This window comes from Palaemon carinicauda, chromosome 30 (assembly GCF_036898095.1).
Source record: "Palaemon carinicauda isolate YSFRI2023 chromosome 30, ASM3689809v2, whole genome shotgun sequence".
NCBI lineage: Eukaryota > Metazoa > Arthropoda > Malacostraca > Decapoda > Palaemonidae > Palaemon > Palaemon carinicauda.
The window spans coordinates 66,119,456-66,144,044 of record NC_090754.1 but is presented as its reverse complement, the minus strand read 5'-3'; the positions used below and the strand labels follow the sequence as shown (position 1 = coordinate 66,144,044).

At 38.0% G+C, this 24,589-nt stretch overlaps 1 protein-coding gene across 4 annotated transcripts in view; it reads left to right on the top strand.

Annotated features, from left to right (window-relative positions):
• Positions 1–24,589, top strand: part of LOC137623234 (zinc finger-containing ubiquitin peptidase 1-like) — a 99,242-nt gene that overhangs the window by 64,346 nt on the left and 10,307 nt on the right. For 3 of the 4 annotated variants that reach the window (XM_068353971.1, XM_068353970.1, XM_068353969.1), the window contains exons 7-9: positions 13,815–13,956; positions 19,243–19,334; positions 23,531–23,658. In XM_068353971.1, coding sequence (XP_068210072.1) covers positions 13,815–13,956; positions 19,243–19,334; positions 23,531–23,658 — 362 coding nt within the window. Of the gene's footprint in view, positions 1–13,814; positions 13,957–18,310; positions 18,421–19,242; positions 19,335–23,530; positions 23,659–24,589 lie in introns of those variants that run through there. The other variant, XR_011040573.1, reaches the window with a different exon arrangement.

Below are 24,589 nucleotides of genomic sequence, written 5' to 3'. Positions count from 1 at the left end.
CTTTCCATCCCCACAAGCAAGAACCCTGCACACTAGATCCCCACGCTTTAGGTCTCCCTGTGCTAGGTCCCCAAGTGCCAGGTGGCCACACACTAGTTCTCCTGTAGCTAAATCACTGCACAATAAATTCTCATGTGCTAGCTCTTCACATTCTCACTCATTGTTAGGTCATGTTACACAAGGTCTCATGGGATGGATCAACACAAGGTCATACCAGGGGGAACAATCCTCAGGGAGTACCCCCCATGGTTACTCTGTGCTTGACACTTCTAAGAGTTCTTTGAGAATTAAGGATGCAACTTCGAGTTACACCTCAAGCGATTGGGAAGTGAAAGATTCATTCCCGACTAGGAAGAAGAACGTGTCCTTGCATTCATAGATGACAAACACAAGGTCTCCTCAAGCAGCTAAGTACAGGCCAGTCCACAGGTATTCCTGGGATGACTGCTTGAGGCCTTCAGTGGTACAGGGGCTTGCCTTGTCACCCAAGCCTCGTTTAGAAATGAAGGGCATTCTCGGGGTGCGAAGGAGGCAAGCCTTATAGCGATTGCCTCCTACTCATCACAATGTTGTCCAGGTTCAGTTCTAGATCTGGAGAGGAGACAACTGGAACCTAAACAACACCCTTCAGAACATTTTTGAGTCCCTTCCCCTCCCAAAGACATAATTGATTCATCTGTGCCTAATTCAGGTCCTTCTTGGTGGAGGCAGAAAACCCAGAGATGAAATCGACCTTCATTAAAGTTCCATCTCATATCAGAGAATTCAATGTCCCAGGAAAAGCAGCCATAGTTCCGGTCAAGGGCAGGAAAACCTGCATGGATCCGTTATTTGGTTCCCTTAAGGGCTCGAAGCCCCCCTGTAGTTTCTCTGGTCAGAACTCACCTTGAAGGTGATAGGTATAGTGTGGATACACAGGTCTCCAGTAGTAGCATTACCCTTGAGAGTCTCCAATAAAATTTGACCTCTGGCACTCTCCTGTCAGAACTTTTATATTCCAGAAGAGACCACTCCATTCCCTCTGCCATGTTGGTGCCACTGTTACAACTGACACCACTTAGGATGTCAGTGAAAAGACTGGGGACATAGTCCATGATTTTTTCAGCTTCCAAGTCTGCCAACATGGAAGCTATTTCCATAGCAAGCCGCCAGGTGACCTCCTGGTCGGACCACTTGGTCAAGGGAAGTGGCTTACATCGCTTCTTCTCAGGATTTGCCAAATTCTGAGAATGAAAATAAGTTTACAGACGGTTCTGTCATTGTCAAAGGCAATCAATTACAGTAATACCTTGAGATATGAGTTTAATCCGTTCCGGGACCGAGCTCGTATGTCAATTTGCTTGTATCGCAGATGAATTTTTCCCATAAAATAACTAAAAAAAAAATTGATCCGTTCCCACCCTCTGAAAAAAACCCTAAAAACAGTATATTTCAATGGAAAAACATGTTTTTAATAGTTGTAATCAACATCCTACGCTAACAAAATAGCAAATAGCTATGAACTGATTAAGATGCTCAATGAAATGGAACATTATTATGGAGTTCTTACCTTTGAGACAGACGGTAACGGCTAACGGCGTTGTGTGCGGAGGAGGAGGGAGAGAGGACAGGGAGGAGAGACTTGACTGCAACACGTTCGGTACGCAACACTTTTGTAACACTACGTAACATAACTTAATCTTTAAATTTAACTTAAATGAAATTCTACTTTGAATTGAACTTCAATGAAATTAGCTTACTGTACACACACTTAAAAATAAAATGTTAATCTTAACGTTACACTAAACTTAATTCTACATTTTGTTTTCATTTTAATTTTTTTACTTTTCTCCTTCCGGCTTGGCTCTTTTTGCCTCGCTTTCACCTGCACTTTTTGACGGCCTTTTTAAAAGGAACCTATCTAGGGATGTTTGCTTTTGTCTCTTCTTCAAAATCTTGCAAAAATGACGCACGCAAGTGTCGTCACAATAGGCTAATGCACGACCACTCACCAACTTGCCTCTTTTCCATAAAATTAGAAAACTCATGTCACTTCTCTAACGTGTCTTTGATTTCTGCCGTAGAAAGGCGACCCCCGTCTTCCATCTCCTCGCTACTGAGCTCCTGCAACACCTCCGAATGTTGCATCTCTTAGAGCTCTGTCAATTCCTGTGTCGTGAGCTCTTCCTGATGCTCCTCTTTATGATTTATTTTGTTGTGCTGTAAGTACGCGTGGAACTAAAAATCCTTTGATATCTCAGCAATTTTTGCATATTTCACTAGTGTCTTCCAAGAAAGTTAAGGTAAAATGAGGCATGTCATTACATTGCAAGATAAAGTGGACGTGGTAAAAAGATATGAAAGTGTGAAAGGGGTGACAAGGTGATAAACATTGCACGTGGTGTAGGCCTGCCTCAGACAACGGTGTCCACCTTTGTTCATGATAAACCGTATTGTTCAATACGTGACTGAAAAGGCTCCATCATCGAAAACTACTATTAACATGAAAGAGTCATAATGTATGATTAAATGGAATGCCTATTATCCCTTTGGATAAATAGACAGACATACGCAGAAATTCCAACAAGCCAAATGCTTATTCAAGAGTACGCCAAGTCTTTGTTTGAGGACTTGTGTAAAAAATAGAATGAAAAGAACACTCCATTTGTTGCGAGTCACAGAATTTTTAATCAATTTATGATGTGCTTTAGTTTACACAATATAAAACAAAGCTGATGTGGCTAATACCATTGCTACCGGGGAATATCCCAAAACTTTGAAAAACATCATCAGTGAACATCAAATTCCCCCAGAACTCTTTAATGGTGATATGGAATTATTCTGGAATTGTTTGTTTATTTCTAAGCAAGAGAAAACCATGTTAGGGTACAAGATAGTCAAATATAGACCGTAAAGAACATCTTGAACTCCACTCTTCCTGTGATTGGGTTGGCTAATCTGAAGGTATAGGTCACCCTGGCCATATCTGAAAAATTATTTAATGGCTATTTTGTAACAGCAGTAAAGAAGTATTGTAGTGTCAAAATACTTCCTTTAAAAGGTTATGTTGATACTAGATATTGCCCCCAGACACCCCACACATCTTAACAACATGGACCCTAATGTAAAAGTTTCTTTCTTGCTACCCTACACCACCTCTTATATAGCCTATGGACCAAGGCATTACAGTGATGCCTCAGGATACGAAAGTAATCCGTTCAGGATACGGTTTCGTATCCTGATTTTTTCGTATCCTGAGTCACGTTTTACATGTAAATAGCCTAATCCGTTCCAAGTCTTACAAAAAGTCACCTTTTCTTTCATAAACACGCTAAACTGTAGTAAGAAACATGCAATGCAGCCATTTCTATCATTCAATAATTAACCCAACCGTTAAAAACAGCCTAATCCATTCCAGAAACCACCATGAGATTATTCAGTAATGTAATTATAGCCTAGTTATCCCCTCCAAGCCCTAAGAAAACCGTCCATTTTCTTTACTACTGTATAAAAGTTACACTACTGTATGTAAAGCATTTGGATCAGTGAAGGTGTATTGTTACCTGTATACTTAAATTAAGGGTTGATACTGTACCTTGAAAAAAAAGGTACTGTACTCTCGGCGACGAGTTAGGATCTCGTAAGCTTTTCGTATCCTGAAAATTTTTTCGTATACTGGGGCATAAAAACCTTTGTATCGCTTTTCGTATCCTGAATTTTTCGTAAGCAGAAACTTTCGTATCCAGAGGTATCACTGTATATCAATATTTAAGCCATACTATTTAGGGCGTAATTTCTGCCAGGCAGTTATTGATTTTTTTTCAGGAGAGGACATCATAAATATTCGGGAGTTTTGGAAGACAAACAATATATATCAAACAGTGTTTAAACATAAGCTCCTCAGAGGCCAAAGTGACTCAATCGGGGATGAACGGTGTTGGGAAAAAACTGTGCCATCAATTCGTGCTTAATTTTAAATGTTTGAAGAGCCAGTCAAGGACATCTTGAGGAATTGAGTAGTGCTAAGTAATGAATTTTGATATGGAGTTGGAAGAGGAAGATTTTGAAGAGTTAATCGAGGCTCAGAAGCAACCTCTGACAAATAAAGATTTGTCAGAATTAGGGGAGCAACAGAAAATTAATGACAGTTTACTGGACCTAGAACCAAGAAACTTCAATCTCAAAGAAGAGTAGCAGGGTTTTTACCATTCATCAAAGTTTGTGGGAATCTGGATACATCAACCGAATGGTTTGCCAAAATTGGCAAATGATGAAGATTTATTCTTACCTTACAGTTCAATTTGTAGGGATAAAAGAAGGAACACCATTTGAAAAACTTTGGACCATTTCCTAGTCATGGTCGAAAAATGAAAGGCTGCAGAATCATCTGATTTTGACACCAAAGAATTACTATCATTGAGGTCAGATTTGACAAAAATACCTTGTGTAACAACTGCACTTACTGTTTCATCTTTGCCATCAACTATTGTATGTCATTCTCTTCTTCCATTAACTAATTCCTCACTTCCAATTCCACCTTCTGTGTCCAATGAGCATGAGAGATGCCAACTTCAATGTAAAGTGACATTTATTAATGTGTTAATGGTATTAATATTGCAGTTTCTCTCTCTCTCTCTCTCTCTCTCTCTCTCTCTCTCTCTCTCTCTCTCTCTCTCTCTCTCTCTCTCTCTCTCAGGTACTGTACCTACAATTCTGTATAGTACTGTACAGTACAGTGCCAATGTGGTTTTTATAGAAGAATAGCAGATTGTACCTTCTTTTTTATGTTGATCACATGTATAGGGTGTATAAGTAGTAGTCTCTTTATAGGGATAAAATCCGACTTACGTCAGAAATCACCTTTAGATTACACTTCCCACCTCATCCATACTGCAATTCCTAGGTGAAGGTCAAAGTGATTACTTGGTGTGCTGGCAAGGGGTTGGGCTTCCCAGCACCTGCCGGTAACTAACAACACCTCGTTGTAAATTTTAACAGCCAAGTTCCAGCTTCAGCGGAAATCACACGCTTATTAAAAGATTCAGGTTTGTATTTTTATGAAAAATACAAATGAATTTAAAATTTTGTGATAATTTCTCTGGTTAATTTGATGTGTTATTCCCAGCTTAATGTTTTGATGTGTGATACTTCATGTTAGCCTTTTTTTTTCAGCAGTTTAACCATGAAAAACACAAGCGTTATTACCCCCTGAAATTAGGCTAAAAAATTAGGTCGTTAAAAGTTGCATGATATACAGCTATAGGCAGTACAGTACTTGTCGAACTGGTTTTATTAAAAAAAAAAAATTTTACATTTTAGATAACTGAATATTTGTTGATGTTATAATAAGTTTGGCTGGTGGAAAAGAAATTTTTAAAAGATATATTTTGGTGCATACTATTATTACGCAATGATATATATGGCTTAGATGTTAGAGAATAAATTAGATCCATCACTGTAACAATTTTAGTTTTTCCATATTCACAGATTATTAATTAAATGTCTTGATTTAGATTTTCATTTTTTATCATTTTAATTACAATTTGTTCTTACAAAATATATGCACAAGTTGTAGATAATGTTGTGGAAAGTCCTAACCAGTCACAAATGTTCACAACGTTTTCAATGTTTCTATGAATCTCTCCTGATATTCATATTGCTTCTTCTCCAGAAGCCCAGTTTAATCGACACAATCGTATAGTTTTAAGATTTTCCAATTTTCTTTTGCTTCAATAAATACATGCCCTTTACAAGGGAATGGAACCCTCTAGCAGTAAGTGGTGAAAAGCACAAGTTGCCATATCAGTTAGACTAGACATCAGATATCTCCATTGACTAGCTGCAATCATATGCTCTCTGACTGGTTACCTTTTACGCTCTAATATACTTTATTTTCCCCTGGTATAGTTGGAAAATATTACAGTCATAGAAATGAACAGAATTGTAATACAGTCATCCCTCATTAATTGCAGGGGTTAGGTAACAAAGACAGGCATGAAAAGCGAGAATATGCGAATACTTGCTTTTCTAGGGTAGGTCTACTCCTAACATAACAACTCACTGCTCATTGCCAATGAGTGGTCGACTGCCACACTAAGTAACCCACTGTACTGCCTAAAAGCTAAAAAGAAAGCTCAAAAACTAATAGGTTACATAAAGAGACAATTCAAATACAGAAACAAAGACACTGTACTACAGCTGTACACATCACTAGTAAGACCCCATCTAGGATATGGAGTCTTAATTCTGAGCTCCAAGTATTCAGAAGGATATAGATAGACTGGAAACAGTACAAGCTACGGCCACCAAACTAGTTCCAACACTAAAGCAATTTGGATATAGAAGGAGGATGGAACGTTTGAACTTATTTGATCTACAAACTCGATGACTAAAGGGACAGTTAATAGAGGCATTCAGAATTCTTAAAGGAATAACAAATGTAGATTACAACAATCTATTTACGCTTAGCACAAATCAGTTTAGAGGTTATGGATACAAATAGGAATTGAAAAGAAAGATACAACACCACTCAATGTTGCAATTTCTATTCATACACAATAGCAAATACTTGGAATAGACTTCCAGGGGATGTAGTAAATAGTAACATGGTAAACGAGTACAAGAATAAGTTACTCACTTTACTTTACTTTACTTTGATGGCTGCTTTTCCGGTCCCATACAGCAGGGGAACCCCCTTCTCTACAGGACCTCCATTGTTGTTTTACCTTGTTCGTTCAGAGTATTTATCTTTTCAGATCACGTATTGTGCATTTACTGTTAAATAGTCACTGTCAAAAGACTCATGAAATAAGAAAGTCTTCAGTTTCCTCTTGAAAGCCTTAATGTCTTCAATCATTCGAATGTTTTGTGGCAGCTTATTATATAGTCTCGGGGCTGCATATTTAAAGGCTCTGGAGCCCAAAGTGGACATAAATCTAGGTTCCAACAGTTTGAAGCCATCTGTAACTATTCTCGTGTCGACACAATTTGTTGGCTGCGCAATATGTAGCAATTCTCTCAAGTATTTTGGACGACCGGTTCTAAATAACTTAGTGGGTTATTGTACATATTTTAAATTCAATTCTTGCTTTAATTGGCAGCCAGTGTAAGTCAATTAGTATAGGGGTGATCCTTTCTCTAGGTGGGACATCTTTTATCAGTCTTGCTCCTCTGTTTATTATGTTTTGTAATTTCTTAAGTTGCACTTTTGGTAAATTGTAGTAGATAGAGTTGCAGTAGTCAGTCCTGGTAATAACTCAGTTTATCACAAGTTTCTTTACAGAATTTCCATCCAGGTACTTTTCTATAAATGCAATATTTTTTAGATGATAACCAGCACTTTTTATTACATTATTTATTTGGGCATTTAGAGACAGGTTAAAGTCAAGTAATACACCTAGATCTCGAACTTTACTAGAGATTGGCACTGAGTCATTATTTATGTTCTTTTGAATATAACCTAAGTTTCTCACACTTTGTCTTGCCCACCACTATGAATTCAGTTTTGTTGTTATTTAATTTTAGTTGTTTAAATGTCATCCACTCTCTAACACTATCAAGGATTCGGAGAAGTAAAATTGTGTGTCATCTGCAAATAGTTTAAATTTCACTTTATAGCATTTTCGATAGAACAATAGTATAGATGCAGAACAAGATTGGGCCAAGTACACTCCCCTGGGGTACCCCTCTGTTTAAGGGTTCTTATGATGAATAAGAGTTTCCAATTTGTACACAGTAATTTCTACCAACCAAGTAGTCTTTTAGGTATTCGAAAGCTTGATCTTCAACGCCGATGGACCGTAGATCCTTTAGTAGCAGTTCATGCACAACTGTATTAAAAGCAGCACTGAGATCGAGCAATATTAAAATATCACATTTATTTTCATCCATCAAGATCATAAGAACTCTAAATGCTTAAACTAAATCGCTCTACCAAAGAACAAATGGAGTCTCTCTCTCTCTCTCTCTCTCTCTCTCTCTCTCTCTGTGCTTGAAATATTTTTGTATTAAAAGATTTGTTTGTTAATTCAATGAAGAGAAATAAGGAAATCATTCATATAGAAATATCAGTAACATTACTTGTTAATTGAAAAACTTAAATCTTTTTAAAATTACCATCAAGTAATAATATTAAATCTGTTCAAACTGTAATGGATATTTATATTTGTCATCAGCATTACGATAGGGAGTAAAAGATGTGAGATTGGAAGTATGTTTAGGAATAGAAGGATGGATATATGGGCTTTGTGTGAGACAAAGATAAAAGGGAAAGGTCAAGTGATGTTTGGTGAAATGTCTGGTAGAGTGTCTGGGATTGAAAGGGGGAAAAGCAAGAGAAGGTGTGGCTTTATTGCTGAGTGAATGGATGACAGGTAAAGTAGTGGAATGGAAGGAGATATCATCTAGGTTAATGTGAGTAAGGGTTGGGTTGGGTAGGGAATGTTGGGCTTTTGTCAGTGCATATGGGCCAGGTTTTGAGAAAAGTGAAGAAGAGCAGAAGGAGTTCTGGAATGAATTAACTAGGTATGTAGAAGGACTAGGTAGAAGGAATTAAGTAGTTTTCATGGGTTACTTAAATGCTAGAGGGGGCGCTGGAGAGGTAGAAGGTGACATTGGGAAGTATGGCGTACCAGGTGAAAATGAGCGGTGAGAGACTGGTAGATATGTGTGTTGAGCAAGAGATGGTGATAAGTTCTAGCCTTTTTCAAAAAGAAAGATAAAAACAAGTATACATGGGTAAGAGTGGCAAATGGGAGAGTGGTAAAAAGGGCGTTAATGGATTATGTGTTGATAACTAAAAGAATGTTTGGAAGATTGAAAGACGTGCATGTGTTCAGGGGTATGGAGAGTAGGTGGATGTAAAAGGGAGCTAGTGAGGGTTGAAGAGCTAATAAAATTGGGGGTAAAAAGTAAATATCAAGAAAGGTTGAAAATGGCATATGACGAAGTGAAAGTAAGAGAAACTGGTAATTTAGAGGAGGAGTGGAAGTTGGTAGAAGAAAATTTTGTTGGGATTGCAAGTGATGTGTGTGGCAAGAAGTTTGTTGAAGGCAGCATGAGGAAGGGCAATGAATGGAGGAGTGAAAGAAAAAGTGGAAGAGAAAAAGAGGGCCTTTGAAGAATGGCTGCAGAGTAATAGTGTAGAGAAGTATGAAAGATATAGAGAGAAAGATGTGGAAGTAAAGCGCAAGGTAAGTGAGGCAAAGAGGGCAGCTGACCTGAGGTGGGGTCAGGGATTGGGTCATTCATATGAAGAGAATAAGAAGGTTGTTGAAAGGAGAGGAGGCAAGGAAAAGGTGGGCGGAATAATTTGAAAGTTTACTGAATGTTGAGGATGATAGGGAGGCAGATATAATTCTGTTGCAGGTGTTGAGGTGCCGGTGATGGGAGATGAGAATGAGAGAGAGAAAGATTACAAGAGAGGAAGTGAGGAGAGCACCAGATGAAATGAGAGTAGGAAAAGCATTTGGTATGGATGGTGTGAGAGCTGAGATGTTGAAGGAAGGGGCTGTGACTGTACTTGAATGGTTGGTGAGATTGGTTCATATGTGTTTTGTGTTGTCAATGGTACCAGTAGATTGGGTTTGTGCGTGTATTGTACCATTATATGAGTGTTGTAATTCAAGGGGTATTAGTTTGTTGAGTGTAGTTGGAAAAGTGTATGGTAGAGTACTGATTAATAGGATTAAGGATAAAACAGAGAATGCAATCTTAGAAGTTCAGGGTGGTATTAGAAGAGGTAGGGGTTGTATGAATCAGATTTTCACAGTTAGGCAGATATGCGAGAAATATTTAGCACAAGGTAAGAAGGTATATGTTGCGTTTATGGATCTGGAGAAAGCGTATGATAGAGTTGATAGGGAAGCAATGTGGAATGTGATGAAGTTATATGGAGTTGGTGGAAGGTTGTTGCAAGCAGTGAAAAGTTTTTACAAAGGTAGTAAAGCATGTGTTAGGATAGGAAATGAAGTGAGCGATTGGTTTCCGGTGAGAGTGGGGCTAAGACAGGGATGTGTGATGTTGCCGTGGTTGTTTAACTTGTATGTTGATGGAGTGGTGAGAGAGGTGAATGCTCGGGTGCTTGGACGAGGATTAAAACTGATAGACGAGAATGACCATGAATGGAAGGTAAATCCATTGTTTTTTTGCAGATGATACTGTACTGGTTGCAGACGCAGAAGAGAAGCTTGGCCGATTAGTGACAGAATTTGGAAAGAAGAAGGTGATGAATGCAAGAGTTGATGGGAGAAGTACAAGAGGAAGGCCGAGGTTTGAATGGATGGATGGAGGGAAGGAAGCTCTGGGTGATAGTAGGATAGATGTGAGAGAAGCAAGAGAGTGGGCTAGAAATGGGAATGAATGGAGAGCGATTGTGACGCAGTTCCAGTAGGCCCTGCTGCTTCCTCCAGTGCCTTGGATGACCGCGGAGGTAGCAGCAGTAGGGAATTCAGGGTTATGAAGCTTCATCTGTGGTGGATAACGGGGGAGAGTGGGTTTTGGCACCCTAGTAGCACCAGCGGAACTCGGTTGAGTCCCTTGTCAGGCTGGGAGGAACATAGAGAGGAGAGGTTCCCTTTTTTTTTCATTTGTTTGATGTCGGCTACCCCCCAAAATTGGGGGAAGTGCCTTGGTATATGTATGTATGTATTATACATTACATATACTGTATATTAAATATCACTTAAACGTAATGTACAGTATGTATGAACTTCTTTTAATAATTCTTATTATTGTATTGTAATTACTATACAAAGGGCTTATCACTGAATAGTTTACATGTTTTAGCTATAAAATTGGGCTATCCTGCTTTGCATCATTGTTTTTTTAAACGTGGGGCCAAGAGAGTAATTATCGGGAAATGGCGAGTATTTGATTTTTTTTTTTGTATAAAATGGTTTTCTGTATCGCAAACTACCGTAAAAAGTGAACCTGCAAATAAGGAGGGCTAACTGTACTCGCCTGCTGGTCATATACATGCCCACCATCCTCATCTCTCTTCTAGCTCATGGCATTAAGAGAAGGGATATCGACTTAAAAAGGGATTTTGACGAAGGAAAAATCTATTTCTGGGCGGGGGACCTGTGTCGCCCAGTGAAATGCTCCTCTAGCACCATATCTAAGGCATAGTTATTGCTGAATATACCAGAGAAAAAAAGAGATGCATGGAATGCCTGGAATAAACCTAGCTCCCTCACTCTTTGAGTGTCGGTATAGAAAAGTGGGGCGTGATTGAACCACGACCATAGATCCCTCACCAATTAGACCTCTCCTTCATCAACATCCCCCCTCTCTACCCCTACATCTCCCCACCCCCCATCCTCATTCCTCCTCCGCACTTGCGTTGGTCAGACGTGTTTTGTTTTTTGCTCTGTGTGTTTTGTGTTTTTTGGAAGATGTCTGACATTTTAGAGATCCCTGCTTCCAAGTTGAGTATTATATTTGTCTGTTTGGGATTTCTAGGTAGCGACACTTATTATTCTTATCCGTGTTTGGTTTTAGCTGCTGGTTGTTCCCTTTCGGGGGTTCACTGCGGCCATTGTGTCGCTTCCTCGTGATCTCTTTGTTTATTGGGTTTGCATTTAGTTCCTTATGCTATTTGTAAGCCCTTGTATATGTTTTGGACATCTATTTCATATTTTGACATGATCATCTTTTATTAATTTTTATTATTTTAGCGAATATACCCTTCAGGTCTTTAGCGCTGTGTTTGATTTCCTACTTAGTCAATCCACAATGGGTAGCTTTCTTGCCAGCCTTTTTGTTTTTAGTCCATTTCGGGGAGAAGAATACGTTTTGGTTGTTCTGGATCGTTATTTTCCTGATTTAGAAAGGTTTAGGTTTAGTTTTATTTTATATCTGTGTTCTTTTCCCCCTAACGTTCTTATTTTGCGTGTTCGCTTTTTATTTTAATCATGGCATTTACGTTTGCCATTATTTATTGTGCTTTTACATACGATCGCGGGAGATACATGCTTACCACCGTTTAAGGTTTTTCCTTTGTGTTTCGGTGGGTGGCTCCCTCCTCCCTTCGATCACGATGGTCACCTGATTTTGTTCTGGTTTCCCCCTCCACCTCTTGGGTCCCTTCCCCTTACGCCTTCGCCTCCCTCTTCTTCGGATGGGGTTGGCTTTGGTCACGTGCTCTATGGTAGTAGACAGGAAGTTCCTCGAGGTGGGGGGTTGGCCCATACACTCCCTATGTCAGTTCGGGTAGCACTCTCTTCTCGTTTCGCTTTGATTGGCCACCAGGCGTTCGAGACTGGGTTTGCACTGGTCAAGTCCAACTGACGTGTTAACATAGTTCTTTCACCATTTACCACTAGAGGGTTACCACTAGAGGGTTACCACTAGAGGGTTCTATTCCCTTGGTAAGTTCTTGTATTTATTAAAGGGAGAGAAAATGGAAAAACTTTAAAATTATGGGCGAGTGTCAATTAAACTGGGCTTCTGGGGAAGAAGCAATATGAACATCAGGTGAGTACAATATAGAAATGTAAAATTTTATTATTCAAAGTCTGTTTTTCACATAATTCAACTAGTCCCATACAGTGTTGTCATAACAGTTGTCCAAGTTTGTCTTGGATTATTTGTTTTTTATGTTGTCTGTAGGCTATGTTATGTAATTGTTGATGGTTTTGTGAATATTCATATAGGAATAACAATTTAATTAATTTATGTATGCATTTATAATAGGTTTTTTTAAATCCCAGATTTGTTTGTTGTTATTTCTAAATACAAGTCGAAGAATAAATATAATCTCTTAAAATTTTAAAGCCTAATTGGTGTGTAAGGTCATCATAAGCTTATAAAGTAATGTTTTGGTTATGTAAATAAAATGTGTCTAGCTCTCATACCTTCAGTATCCATCAGTTGCTATTTTAGGCAATGTTATTTTGTATCCATATCTTATGAATATTGTACATCTTGTGGGCTCTTCTTGAAAAATTGTAGTTCGGTTACATGATCAGTATGATACTGTACATGGTCACTAGATTAGCATTCTGTGATACTGTGCACTGAACAGATTATTTAATAGTTTCTTGCTAAATCATATAAGTGAGTTCATAGTTTATTAGTATTGTGGCTTACTTTACTGCAGTTTTACAAGTGTTTATATATATATATATATATATATATATATATATATATATATATATATATATATATATATATATATATATATATATATATATATATATATATATATATATTGTAAACATTTTATCTGGCTGTGACTTCATTCTTACACTCAAGGCTAATAGGCCAACAACTTAAATTTTTAGATTGATACATTGTTGCAAACTAACACAAGAATCGTGAAAGTTTCCATTGGGTTTTCTTATTTTATTGTAAAATGTTTTTTTTATTTATGTTTTATATGTTTTGAGAGTAGCAAGCAATAAAAAGAAAACAATTATCTTTGTAGAAACATGAAAATTAAGAAAACTTGATTAGCATTAGTGCTTGGAAATGTTATAGGTTTTAACTGAACAAGCCTTTTCTTACATAGCCGTATGTTTCAGCTCAAGGTGGAAATGGTGTTTTATTATTCTACATCAAGTTTATTAACAAAGACAATTACATAGAAAATTTCCATCACTCAGTTACAGTTTGGTATATGTTTAAAAAGGAGACTGGTTACTGTTTGTGATACTACTGTATCTTCTCAAGTTTATTCTCTCTCAGTACATTGCAAGGTTAATGGAAGGTAATTAAAGTATAGAAAGTTGAATTTACAAAATTTTTTCTTTATTTTAGTTAAGTTTGAAAAAGATTTAAAGTGATTACCTGTAAAATGTCCTCCAGTAATATGTTAATTGTTTCCCTCACAACAGAAATATCCAAATGTTGCTGAGCTCCCTTCAACACCACACAGGCTATTATGCCCGACTGTTCTCTGGACCAGACATGATGCCTTCTATTTCGCAGTTACAAAGACTTATTGAGCAGGCTTGGAGAAATGGATTTGATTTACAAGTAAGGTTACTTTATCAGTCCAAAATTTAATTTTGGATGACAGTTTTGCTAGAATTATCTTTTATAGTAGAATTAAGTGTGTTATAATTTAAAGTAATTCACTTAAAGTAGCAGAATGAGACTTATCAAATTGAATTAGTGATGGGAAATGTTGATTTGTCCTGAAGAAAGAAACTAAATTTACAGGTACACTAAATGCTGAAACAGAATATGTTTGCACAAATGAAAAATCTCATGGTTCCATGTAACCTATTAATTGGTTAGGCTATCATTTGAATTCCTGTTCTATGTCAGAGGAGCAATTGTTGGATGCTAGTAAGACATCACTCGCTTAATTTTTACAAGTCAGATGTAAGACTGGCCCTTTCTTTAGCTGTATGTTACTAGAAAAATTATTAATTTCACTCCCACTTATGGTTTGTCGAGGAAGTATATCAGTTCCGTGTGTGTTGTATTCAGTACAGTACCTAGATTTTATGCTTTTTGTATTTTTTGGCCAGACTTTGATAAGCATTTTTGTCTAATATAGGGAGGTTACCATAGTTTAATTTTTTTTTTTTTGCTCGGATAATATTGATAAATGTTAAATTTCTGTTTTTGAATTTGATAATTAACAGTAGAAGCGTTATAGATATGGCAAGTCATGAGTAGCAGACACACTAATGATTACTGTGTTGTTGTAGATACAATTATTTCAGAGTAAAATCTGCTTCACTAATTTTGAATTGATATTTGGAGCCTGCATTGTTATCAGTGATGAAAGAACTAATAAGATTGGAAACAGATTTAGATTATTTAGTAAGTTTAGAAAGAATTATTCAATAAACTACATCATCAACATTTTCAAAGAAATGTTTTAATTTAAAAGGTTTGTGTAAGCACAGAACAAATAACAGGTTTTGAAAGTAATTTGTATTTTTCATAGCTATACAAACCTGATTGCTTCCATTTAAACTTCTCACCTCAGCCTCCCCTCTCAGTCCTGAGCCAAAAAGTCTAAGTGAAGAGCTTTTTACAGGACTACTACCCCTAGCTCACCACATGTGATTTAACTATCTTATTAAACAATTTCAATTGTGTTTCAGCTTACACTGAAAACACATTCTGTACTTGAAGGACTTGGGGTTTGTTTAACTAGGAAAAACTTTTTATTTTAATAAGATTTTTTCAGATTTTAAGAATTATGCCAGACTTTTTTATTACCTTTGATTTTGGTTTTTTAAGAGCTGTTGTATAGCAACTGTGTCATAACAGAAGTTATTCCTGTGGTATTTGGAATGTGAATCGTCTTGTTTTGTATTTCTCATTATTCTACATAATCTAAGGCATCATAAGAGAATAATGTTACACAGGTTAAATAAACTTGCTGGTGCAATAAAGAAATGTTAAGAGTAGATTCAAGGTCTTCTTCATGAAAAGGTTCCTTTGGTTTTTGCTCTCCTGTAAAGGTAATCATGTCTCTGAGTGAAGCTTTATGCAGTTTTATGACTAGGCCAAGAATGACAGGGTGTATATTAAGAATAGGACATATTCCAGCTGGAAAGGGAATTACGTTAAGTCAGCAGATCAAACGTTATCTTCACCTTCCAAGTAAATGAAATGAACTACACAGATCTCCTAGTCCAGGTTTTCAACTGCATTTACACGCACAGAGAGAGAGAGAGAGAGAGAGAGAGAGAGAGAGAGAGAGAGAGAGAGAGAGTGAGAGTGAGAGTGAGAGTGAGAGTGTGTGTGTGTGTGTGTGTTTTTCTCTCATACCTCTTCCAGCAATGGGTAGTGCTCAGATCATAGAGTTGAGGTGCCATTTATCTCCCAATAATTTTTTTTTTTTTTTTTTGCTCTAAAATGCTTCAATTCAAAATCCTGAGGGGTCCAGAACTGTAGGGGATGTTAGGTATACCCTAAGGCCCACTGTTAAGATTAAGTCTGCAGCAATCCATTTTGCATTTTACACCTTTTTCAATTTGATCTTTTAAGCCATGCCACAGAGAACTTTAAATCAATTAATAAATTCTAGACCTAATTGACTTACAAGAAGATTGTTTCCATTACAGTAATATTGTTATGTACAGTAGAAGTAAAGGGCTGGGAGAAATGACCTCTCGCCTAAAACATTTTATGGCATACTGTATTTGCGATTAGAGATTAATTCATTTATTGGTCATATGATTTTGAAAAAATAAGAATAGCTGTTAGATAATTGTATTGAAGATGATCCCTTCAGGCTAGGCCTTATAGATTCAAGTATTTAGATTTGGGTGTCTGTTAAAACTACCAAAAGGTAATTAGTAATTTTAATACTTTATAACAAACCCTATAATTATTTCTTTGGAATAGCCTCTTCCCAGCCCAGTGTTATATGAGATTAGTGCCATCAGGCCACCTCATGCAGTTTACTGTAGACATTACTTAACCTGTTAAACGCCACCCACAATATAATCCTTTTACCGCCATCTATTGTACGTGGTACCACCTTCAACGTGATATTACATTTATGACTTTGCACACATGTGCTAAGCTGTCATCCCATATTATTATATTTGTTTGCATAGAAAGTGTAGAAATATCATTTGGCAATGCTCTCAGCTCATGTAAGTTGTAAATGGAAAGTAATAGGCTGTCTGGCAATATTTTTTGTCAGGTGCTTAACACTAGAATCAAATTTTTTCCAATACACTTTGAGAGTTTGTCATAATAAAATAGCTTTTTTCTTCCTTGACAATGGTCTTTCTAAAGAGGAGATGTATTTTATCAGGTCAAATTGAACAATCACTAGAAGAAGAGGACGCTGACATTAATAATCCATTGAATGAAGAGTGCTCTAGTTCTAAATTCTCCAGTGATGAAGATATTGAAAGAGGAGATTTATTATATACTGAGTGATGTTAACTTTTCCTTGCCAAGTACTGGATGATGAGAGAGAGAGATCCCTTGGTTTTTTTGCTGATAAAGAAGATAAAGAAAACACACCTGAACATTTTAGTGATTATGAAGGGGATGGTGGAATGATAGTAGTGGGTTCATCCTGGGTGGGGGGAGATGCTTAACAGTTAAGGGTCTTTACAGCCTTCCTTTGGCCCCTAGCTGCACTTGCTTTATATACTTCTTCTTTACCAGTGCTCCTGTCTCTTATCTTCCATCTCTCTGTCCAACCACTCAACTTTCACTTCATAGTGTAATTGCAAGGTTTTTCCCAGTTGCACTTTGGCACTGAACGGCCTCACAAGCTATAAATGCTAGAAGTGACAGTGTGAGGGTACGTCACTTAGTGCTACTATTAAGAAGGGGGGAGTCCTTTAGCCAATCACTTTGCTGGATATCAATGTAAAAGTCAAGTATTTATGAACATGTATTTTATTTCTGACAAAGTCTAAAAACATGAGTATATATCCTTATCTTGGAATTAGTCCCAGGTAGGTTCAAGGTTAACTATGCAAGGACAGTAACTTCAGTCTTCTTGTTGGACAAGTAACCATTAAAGATATTTTGAGGAATTATTTTCATGTATATGGAAAAAAAATTTTGCACTGTGGCTACCTTTTATCTCTTGGCTTTTTCGTAATGGGACCATAGTCCAAAATCATCAAGAGAACCTAATTTAAAAGTTTTGGGAGTAAATTTTAGAGCTTCAGAGTAAACCACTGAATTCTTTATGATGAATTTATAATGTAATGAATTCTTGTAAAGCTCCAATGTTCCTTTAGGTGTCCGAAATCCATCCCACTTCATTCTTGGGTAATTCATATCAAATTGTATTTTTGACTTCCTGATTATGCAATATCAATAAGGTTTTTGTACTTGATAGTTAATGTGGCATAGGACAACCAGTAGTAATTTTATGAACGAAGGGATTTGGTTTCTATATCTGTTTCTTCTTAAAAATTTGTCAAATTGATTGCTGTTACCTCTTGGTATCCTAAGGAATAGAAAGTTGCTGCTCTTAGCTTTGTCTGTAGGTATTTCATGAGAACTTCAATCTTTTAATATCCTATAGGTTAACAATTTTTTTATTTTCTGACTTTGTGTTTTTCTATGATTACATGAAATAGGAAATTTTATGTTAGTGCAATTCAAATGATTGCTTTAGAAAGTTGTACCTTTTAAGTAAGAGATTTTTTGGAGGCATAAATGACCTTGAAATTCAATTTAATGGTAATAAAATGGCAATATAATGAAACCCTGGTAATATAGTAATAAGAATGAATGGTCTTGACCAAAGCACTGTGAAATGCCCAGTGTAGGCTAAGGTTTTTCCAGGACTGCTATTTCTACTGTTTGTTTTTTTTTCGTTCATTTTTGGGTTTGACCAAATTTTGTTCCTCTTCTTCTTTGCTTCATGCCTGTTATTTTTCAGATCATCAGAGAGATAGTCAAGCAGCATCTCCAGTTTTCTTTAAATGAAAGTGTTGGTCTCACATCATTGACTTTAGGAAAATCTCTTCCTGGAATGTTTGAGACCATGTGGTGAGACTCTTAAGCTGTATATACATAGTTTGTGTTATGGTGAGGGATCTCTGTTCTTAGGACGTGAATGTTTCTTTTAATGAGTTTTGCATGACATTATTGTATTTTGTATGGGTTTTCTTAATGTTTTAGTTCTCTGATTACTCGGAGAAAATCCAGTAAAGATTAGCTGGATTATTTTAACTATATATTAGGACCTTTTAGAGTTAACTGGAAAAGTAGTCATGTTAGTTTGGTGCTTGTGACTTTTTGAATCGTACTATGTGCCTTTTTCTTTTGTTGGTTTTTTGGTAATTTTTGTAAGCAGTGCTGCTTTGACATTTTACATCCCACTGATGATTTTTTGTGGGACTTATCCCTGCAAGTATGAGTTGAATTGTGTGCTGAGAAGTGGAAAGGTAAAAGAATATGGTCTTGAAATGTGCTTAGATCGGTAACAGGTGCTGGGAGCTTTAAAAAGGAATGGGTTTGTGCGACGAGTCATCTTATTTCAGTCTCGTGATGTATCTTTCATTTTCTCTCGTGTAATACTTAGATTATCAATTGGGACCACCATTTTTATATATTGTACTAATATTTTTGTGATTCTGGACTATGGTGCTCAGTTTAAGTTGCATTTCTGTTAGCATAATGTTTTCAATAATAGTGAAGTTATATTGATATTTCCGTAATGAAAAATTCTTTCCAAGAAAATATTGTTATTACTGTGTTGTATTAGCATTATTCCTGAATGCTGTGTTTTGTTGTTAACAGATCCTTTTTAAGGGTGAATCAAATGTTTACTCTTGATATGCATTTGTAAAATATAGTACTTTATTCTAGGGCTGTGAGCAGCTAGGTGGCAAGTTGTCAAATACGAGAAAGTGGATTGGCGCTACAGAAGTGGTCACCTTACTGTCATTTTTTAAAATAAGGTAAGGAAAGAACAAATAAGATCAGTACTTTAAGCATGAAGAAACAAATTTATTTGTTCCTTTGAAAATAGAATGGCCAGCATGATCATGTGTTGGATACCTGTTATAAAGATTGTTAATTTGTGGTAGGCAGGTGAATGGTGAGATGGCCACTGCTCACTAACTGGCTCGCTCCCTTTTCCTTTGTCTGTTGTAAAGATTGAATCCTTTGTTCTCATGCATATGCTTTATAATAGTGAATGTCTTCAACGGGATTGGAACAGCTGTTAAATTCATTTACAAGGTAGTTGATGACAGGTAGTCCTCATGGGTAATCATCCCCAGCCACCTTCCTATTGGAGACTCTTCACTTTTATCTTTGACCGCAACGAGTACAGACGTACTGTTGCTACCTATCCAATAGCTTTGACACTTTTTTTTTTTTTTTTCAGAAAGGGGATATTGGCTATTGATTCTGTGTATGGATGTGAATAAGCAAGAGATTCGTGTGTGTCAGGGAGAGGATGGATGCTGCAACCAGGTCATGGGTAAACTGGCCATAGATCCACACACACAGTGTGCTTTATGTTTGCAGTCATCCATGTGTGCCGAGTACAGATCGTTGCCTTGTGCAATGGCAGGCATATTCTTTAAAGGAACTGGTAGCTAAGGCTAGTGACAGTGTCTAGGTGTGTGGTGGCCTGTTGATAACGTCCTTGTCTAGTGATCGCCAGACTAGGGATCAAATCCCTCTCAAACTCGTTAATTCCTTTGTTCGTTGCAACTTCACCATCCTTGTGAGCCAAGGATGGGGTGGTTGGGGGAGCCTATAGGTCTACCTGCTAAGTCAACAGCAGCCATTATCTGGCCTTTCCTATTCCTAGTCTGGGTATAGAGGGCCCTTGGGTGCTGATTATATGTATATTTGCACAGTTTCTAGGGTATTATCCATTGTCACTGTTCCTTGCCTCTGCCATTTTTGAGTAGCCTTTAAACCTTTAAATCCCTGGTGTTGCCTGTGATTTCAGGTGTGAGTGCAGCAGTGACCCTAGTGCCAGTGTCCCCAGTAAGGATCTCCCTTTTGATCCCCATGGCCTGCTCCCTTGTATGTGTGTCAGTGCCTGTGATGAAGGCTCTGACACAAGTTGGTGCCATTCCCAAAGTTGGGCGTAAGTTGGCTCCGGGGCCTGAATTATTGGTGTGTGTTGACCAAGTGCCTGGTGTCATGTATGTTGATGTCACCTCAATCCCTGTGCCCATCACCCTGACCATTGTGCTTGTCACCCGAACCCTTGTGCCTGTAGGTCCCTCCCACTCGTGCCTGTCACCTCAGTCACTGTGTCAGTGTTGCAATCCCTAGAGAGTTTGCGCACAGCTTTCCCTGTGACAGTGTTCCCCAGAGTTGTAGTTCCTGTTGGAGCCACCACTGTGGTTTTCTTCCTTAGGGGAGTTTCTTCATCAATGGTCTCTCAAACTCGACTTCACATCAACTTGTAGAACGTGGGTTGAGGGTTGATAAGAGGAGTAGTCTTATTCCTCCTTTAACTCCTGTTTCTCACCCACCTTCTTTCAACTTTGGACTCTGATGCTCCTAAGAAGAAAAAAAGGAGACCCTCTCCTTATGACACCACCACTCTTATGGGCACTGAAGCTACAACCCCCTTGCTTCATCCCCCGGAGCCAGTGTACGTAGCCAGGGCCGTGATTTTGTGGCCATTATAAGGTTTCCCTGGCTACCTTACCCCAGTTGCCAAGCAGGGCAGTGGTGCACGGCCCCATGCACCATCTGTCGACCATGAATTTGAAGAGCATCGGAAGCCTACCTCACCTTTCCTACCTGTACTGTGCACTCCTGCTTCCTCCTTATTTCGTGGTGTTTAAGTAGCCAGTGTTGAGAAGATTCCCTCCCCCCAAGGTTTTCATTCCTCTCTTGCATGCAGTTGACAGCCACAAGTTGGTGGTGAAGGGACCAGAAACACTTAACAATAACAGGGTTGGGACTGCCTTCCCACCCAAATCAGCAGAGAGAAGAATTCTGGTTATTCTTTCTATTCCCTATAATCAGTGTCAGTGATCCTTTCCCTGGTCCTTCATCAACCTCCAATTATGTTAATGGGTCCGTCATTGGGTCAGACCGCTCATATTCATGGGGGGTGGTTAAATCTCCAGAAGAGTTTGCTGCACCCTCTACCCTTCCTCGGTGTGAGGGTTCTCAGAATTTGTCTGCTCCTAAGGTACCGACAGAAGCAGCCACTCTGGAGTTGCAGTGCTCCTTCATGGATGTCCTTGCACTTATTTGTGAGTGCTTTAGACTGGGTGTGATGACCTTCGCTGGCTCTCCCTTCAGAAAGAACTTCTGTCATAGATTGGCACTTCAGTGCTCATCAAGGGTCGAAACCATCTCTGGAGCTGCCCTGGTCGGATCTGACTAGTTTCACCCAGGTTCAAGCCAACGATCAGATCTGGGGATCTGAGAACACTCCCTTTCAGTTGGTTCTATGTGCTAAAGAAAACTATGTCATCACCTGAACAGGTTAACCAGTCAGTAGCCTTGGACAGATGCAAGTTGGAAGGCATGCCTATCTCGGCCACTGTGTCGGCTGCCATAGAATCGTCTGCCATGGAACTCCCTCCAAGCTGTCTCGTGACTTGACCAGTGGTCAGGCACGATCACATGCTTGACAATGTTAATCTGACTGTCAGTACTGAGTCTTTGGAGAAGTACGAGAGTCTAATGCTATCTGGTGAGAAAGCATTGATTTTTCATTCACACTAGTCAGTGAATCAATGGGCTAACTGGCTGTATCAGTATTTGAATTGAAGTTAGTTCCCAGCCTTTCAAGTAGTCACAAGCAGGCAGCGGGGAGAAATAGAGAACCGCTTTGCAGGACTCGCTGATCCAGCGAGCAGTCTCAATTCAAGGGCCCTGTCCCTTTGAAGGGATTTAACACCAAACCCTTGACCAGAACTGCCTGCAACCTCTTTCACTTAAAGGGAACCTGTACAACCCATTCGACCCACCCAACATGGCCCTTTTAGGAAAAGAGGTTGGCAGGAAAAGGGGAGGGAAAGGGAAATGTTGATGCCAGTGTTCCTCCTCTGTGGCTGCCAAGAGTAGAGGAATGCTTGTCTGGCAATTGGCGAACCTGGAAGAAACACTGTTCTAGTCTTTCACATGAAAGTTCTTGGAGACCACACAGCACATTAACTTCTTCTCAACAATGAGTTACACTAAATGCTACCACATGCCAGGATGAATAGTATATGACGTATCAGATACATCATTTACAAATGTAAACCATATGGATGTTGAAATTATTTGTTTATCATACCAGGTTTCACCACATGGTTGTATATCATCCCTAAGGCTATTCTATTAAAAAACTCTTCCCTTTGGTTTGATTCGTAAAGGAACAAATCGCAAATCTTTAAAGTAATTTGTATTTTTCCTAACTATGCAAACCTAAGTCTTTTTAAGTTACATTGCCCACCTGAACCACCCTGCAAGTCATAGGTTAATTGTCAAAGTAAGCGTTACTTTGTCACCTGATAGGCAGCTATGGTTACCTTGTTAAGAGTTTTACCAGCCATCCTAGATATGTATAGCTAAGAAAAATGCAAATCACTTAAAAACCTTATGTTTTGAGAATGGTAGTCTATGCTGATATATTTCCTTAGTAGATTGAAATGTATTTATATATAGGAGCTTCAGATTTTATTGAGAAAGTGTACATAGAGTATGGTATCTCAGATGATAATATTTATGAATATTGTTTGTGTTTGCTAAATGTGCTGAGTGTTTGAATGAAATATATCATTATCAAATGGGAATTTTCCTTTTTCTAAATTTTTATTACATCAGAATGGATCAAATAAAGTATATTTGGTATTTTTTAGACACAAATGATCATCATGATCATATCATGCAGGAGTTAATATAAAAGAAAATTGACTGCTGAGTTATATTACAATTAACCTCTCCAGAATTTCCACTGAAGTTTTGAAAAAGTTTGGAAAGATAGATGAAGATTAGTATAGCCTTTAAATACTAAGGAAGTTTTTCATTCACCAACAAGAGGTTCAAGCAGAAGAAACTTTTTATATTTTGGAAATGTGTAAAGGGTACAATTCTAATTACATCAGATCCTCTAGTTTTGTTACAGATTTTTATGCATTACACAGGGTATTATAAAGATAAACTTCTCTCTTTTGACCAGATGTCAACTGATAGATTGCCATAGACCAACGGGCTCAGATGGGACTCACCCAGAGTTGTTCCAATGGTGCCTTGAGTATTTTTCTAAAGCTTCTGAGTTTAAACCTCCAATCTACCTCCAGCATCAGGGTAAGGAACTTTTAGAACTTCAGCATAAGAATTATTTGTAGCCTTTAAACTTTAAACATTCATATTTTGTCTTTACAGGGGTTTTGATTTTTTGTAAGAGTAGAAATTATATAATTGTAGGAATAGGGGTATTGCCTGTCATATTTGCATGACACACTGGAAACTGTAATAAATACTTTTTAGTGTTTCTTCGAATTTTGGTTGCATTAATTTTTGCTTTAATACTTTTCATTCTTTCCTTTAATCTTTGTTCCTACGTGTATACTAACCTTTCTTCTTATGAAATAGAGAATGTCTCCAGCGAAGCTGAAACGGCTGTTGAAATTGTTAATAAGGTAGTTAACAACAGATGGTGAGCACAGGGAGCAATGAGTACAGATGCACTGTTGTGTCCTATCCAAAACTATTTAAGCCTTATTCCTAGCTTATAGTTTGAATGGTTGGTAATGCAGTTTCATGTTAACACTGGAACAAAGCAAGAATGCAGGTGTGTTCGACCTGCATCAGTTTATAGCTAGAATGATGATACACACACATTACATTAAAGAATAATTGTTAGCAATTATCCAGTTTTTACGAAGTGTAGATTGTGACCACCCATTAGGCTTGATTTTTTTGTTGAGGTGTAGAAAGGCTAAGCTGTCTCTCGCATTATTCTGGCAAGGCCATGAATTTGCTGTTAGCTGATGCTTCTGCATATACTTCCCTAGCTTAGATCTAGGGATTATGTTTTAGGAGTATGGAAACCTCAGGTCTCCAGCATTGAGATTTTCAGTTTTTGTGGAGTAAGGTGATTACCGCACTGCAACATATGCAAGAGGCTCATTTTTGCAGACAGCTGACGAGGAGTGACGAGGTCTGGTACCACTCACTCTTGAGGCATTGAGGTTCTATGTGCTGGAATCTAGCATATCAAAACAACCTCAGAGAG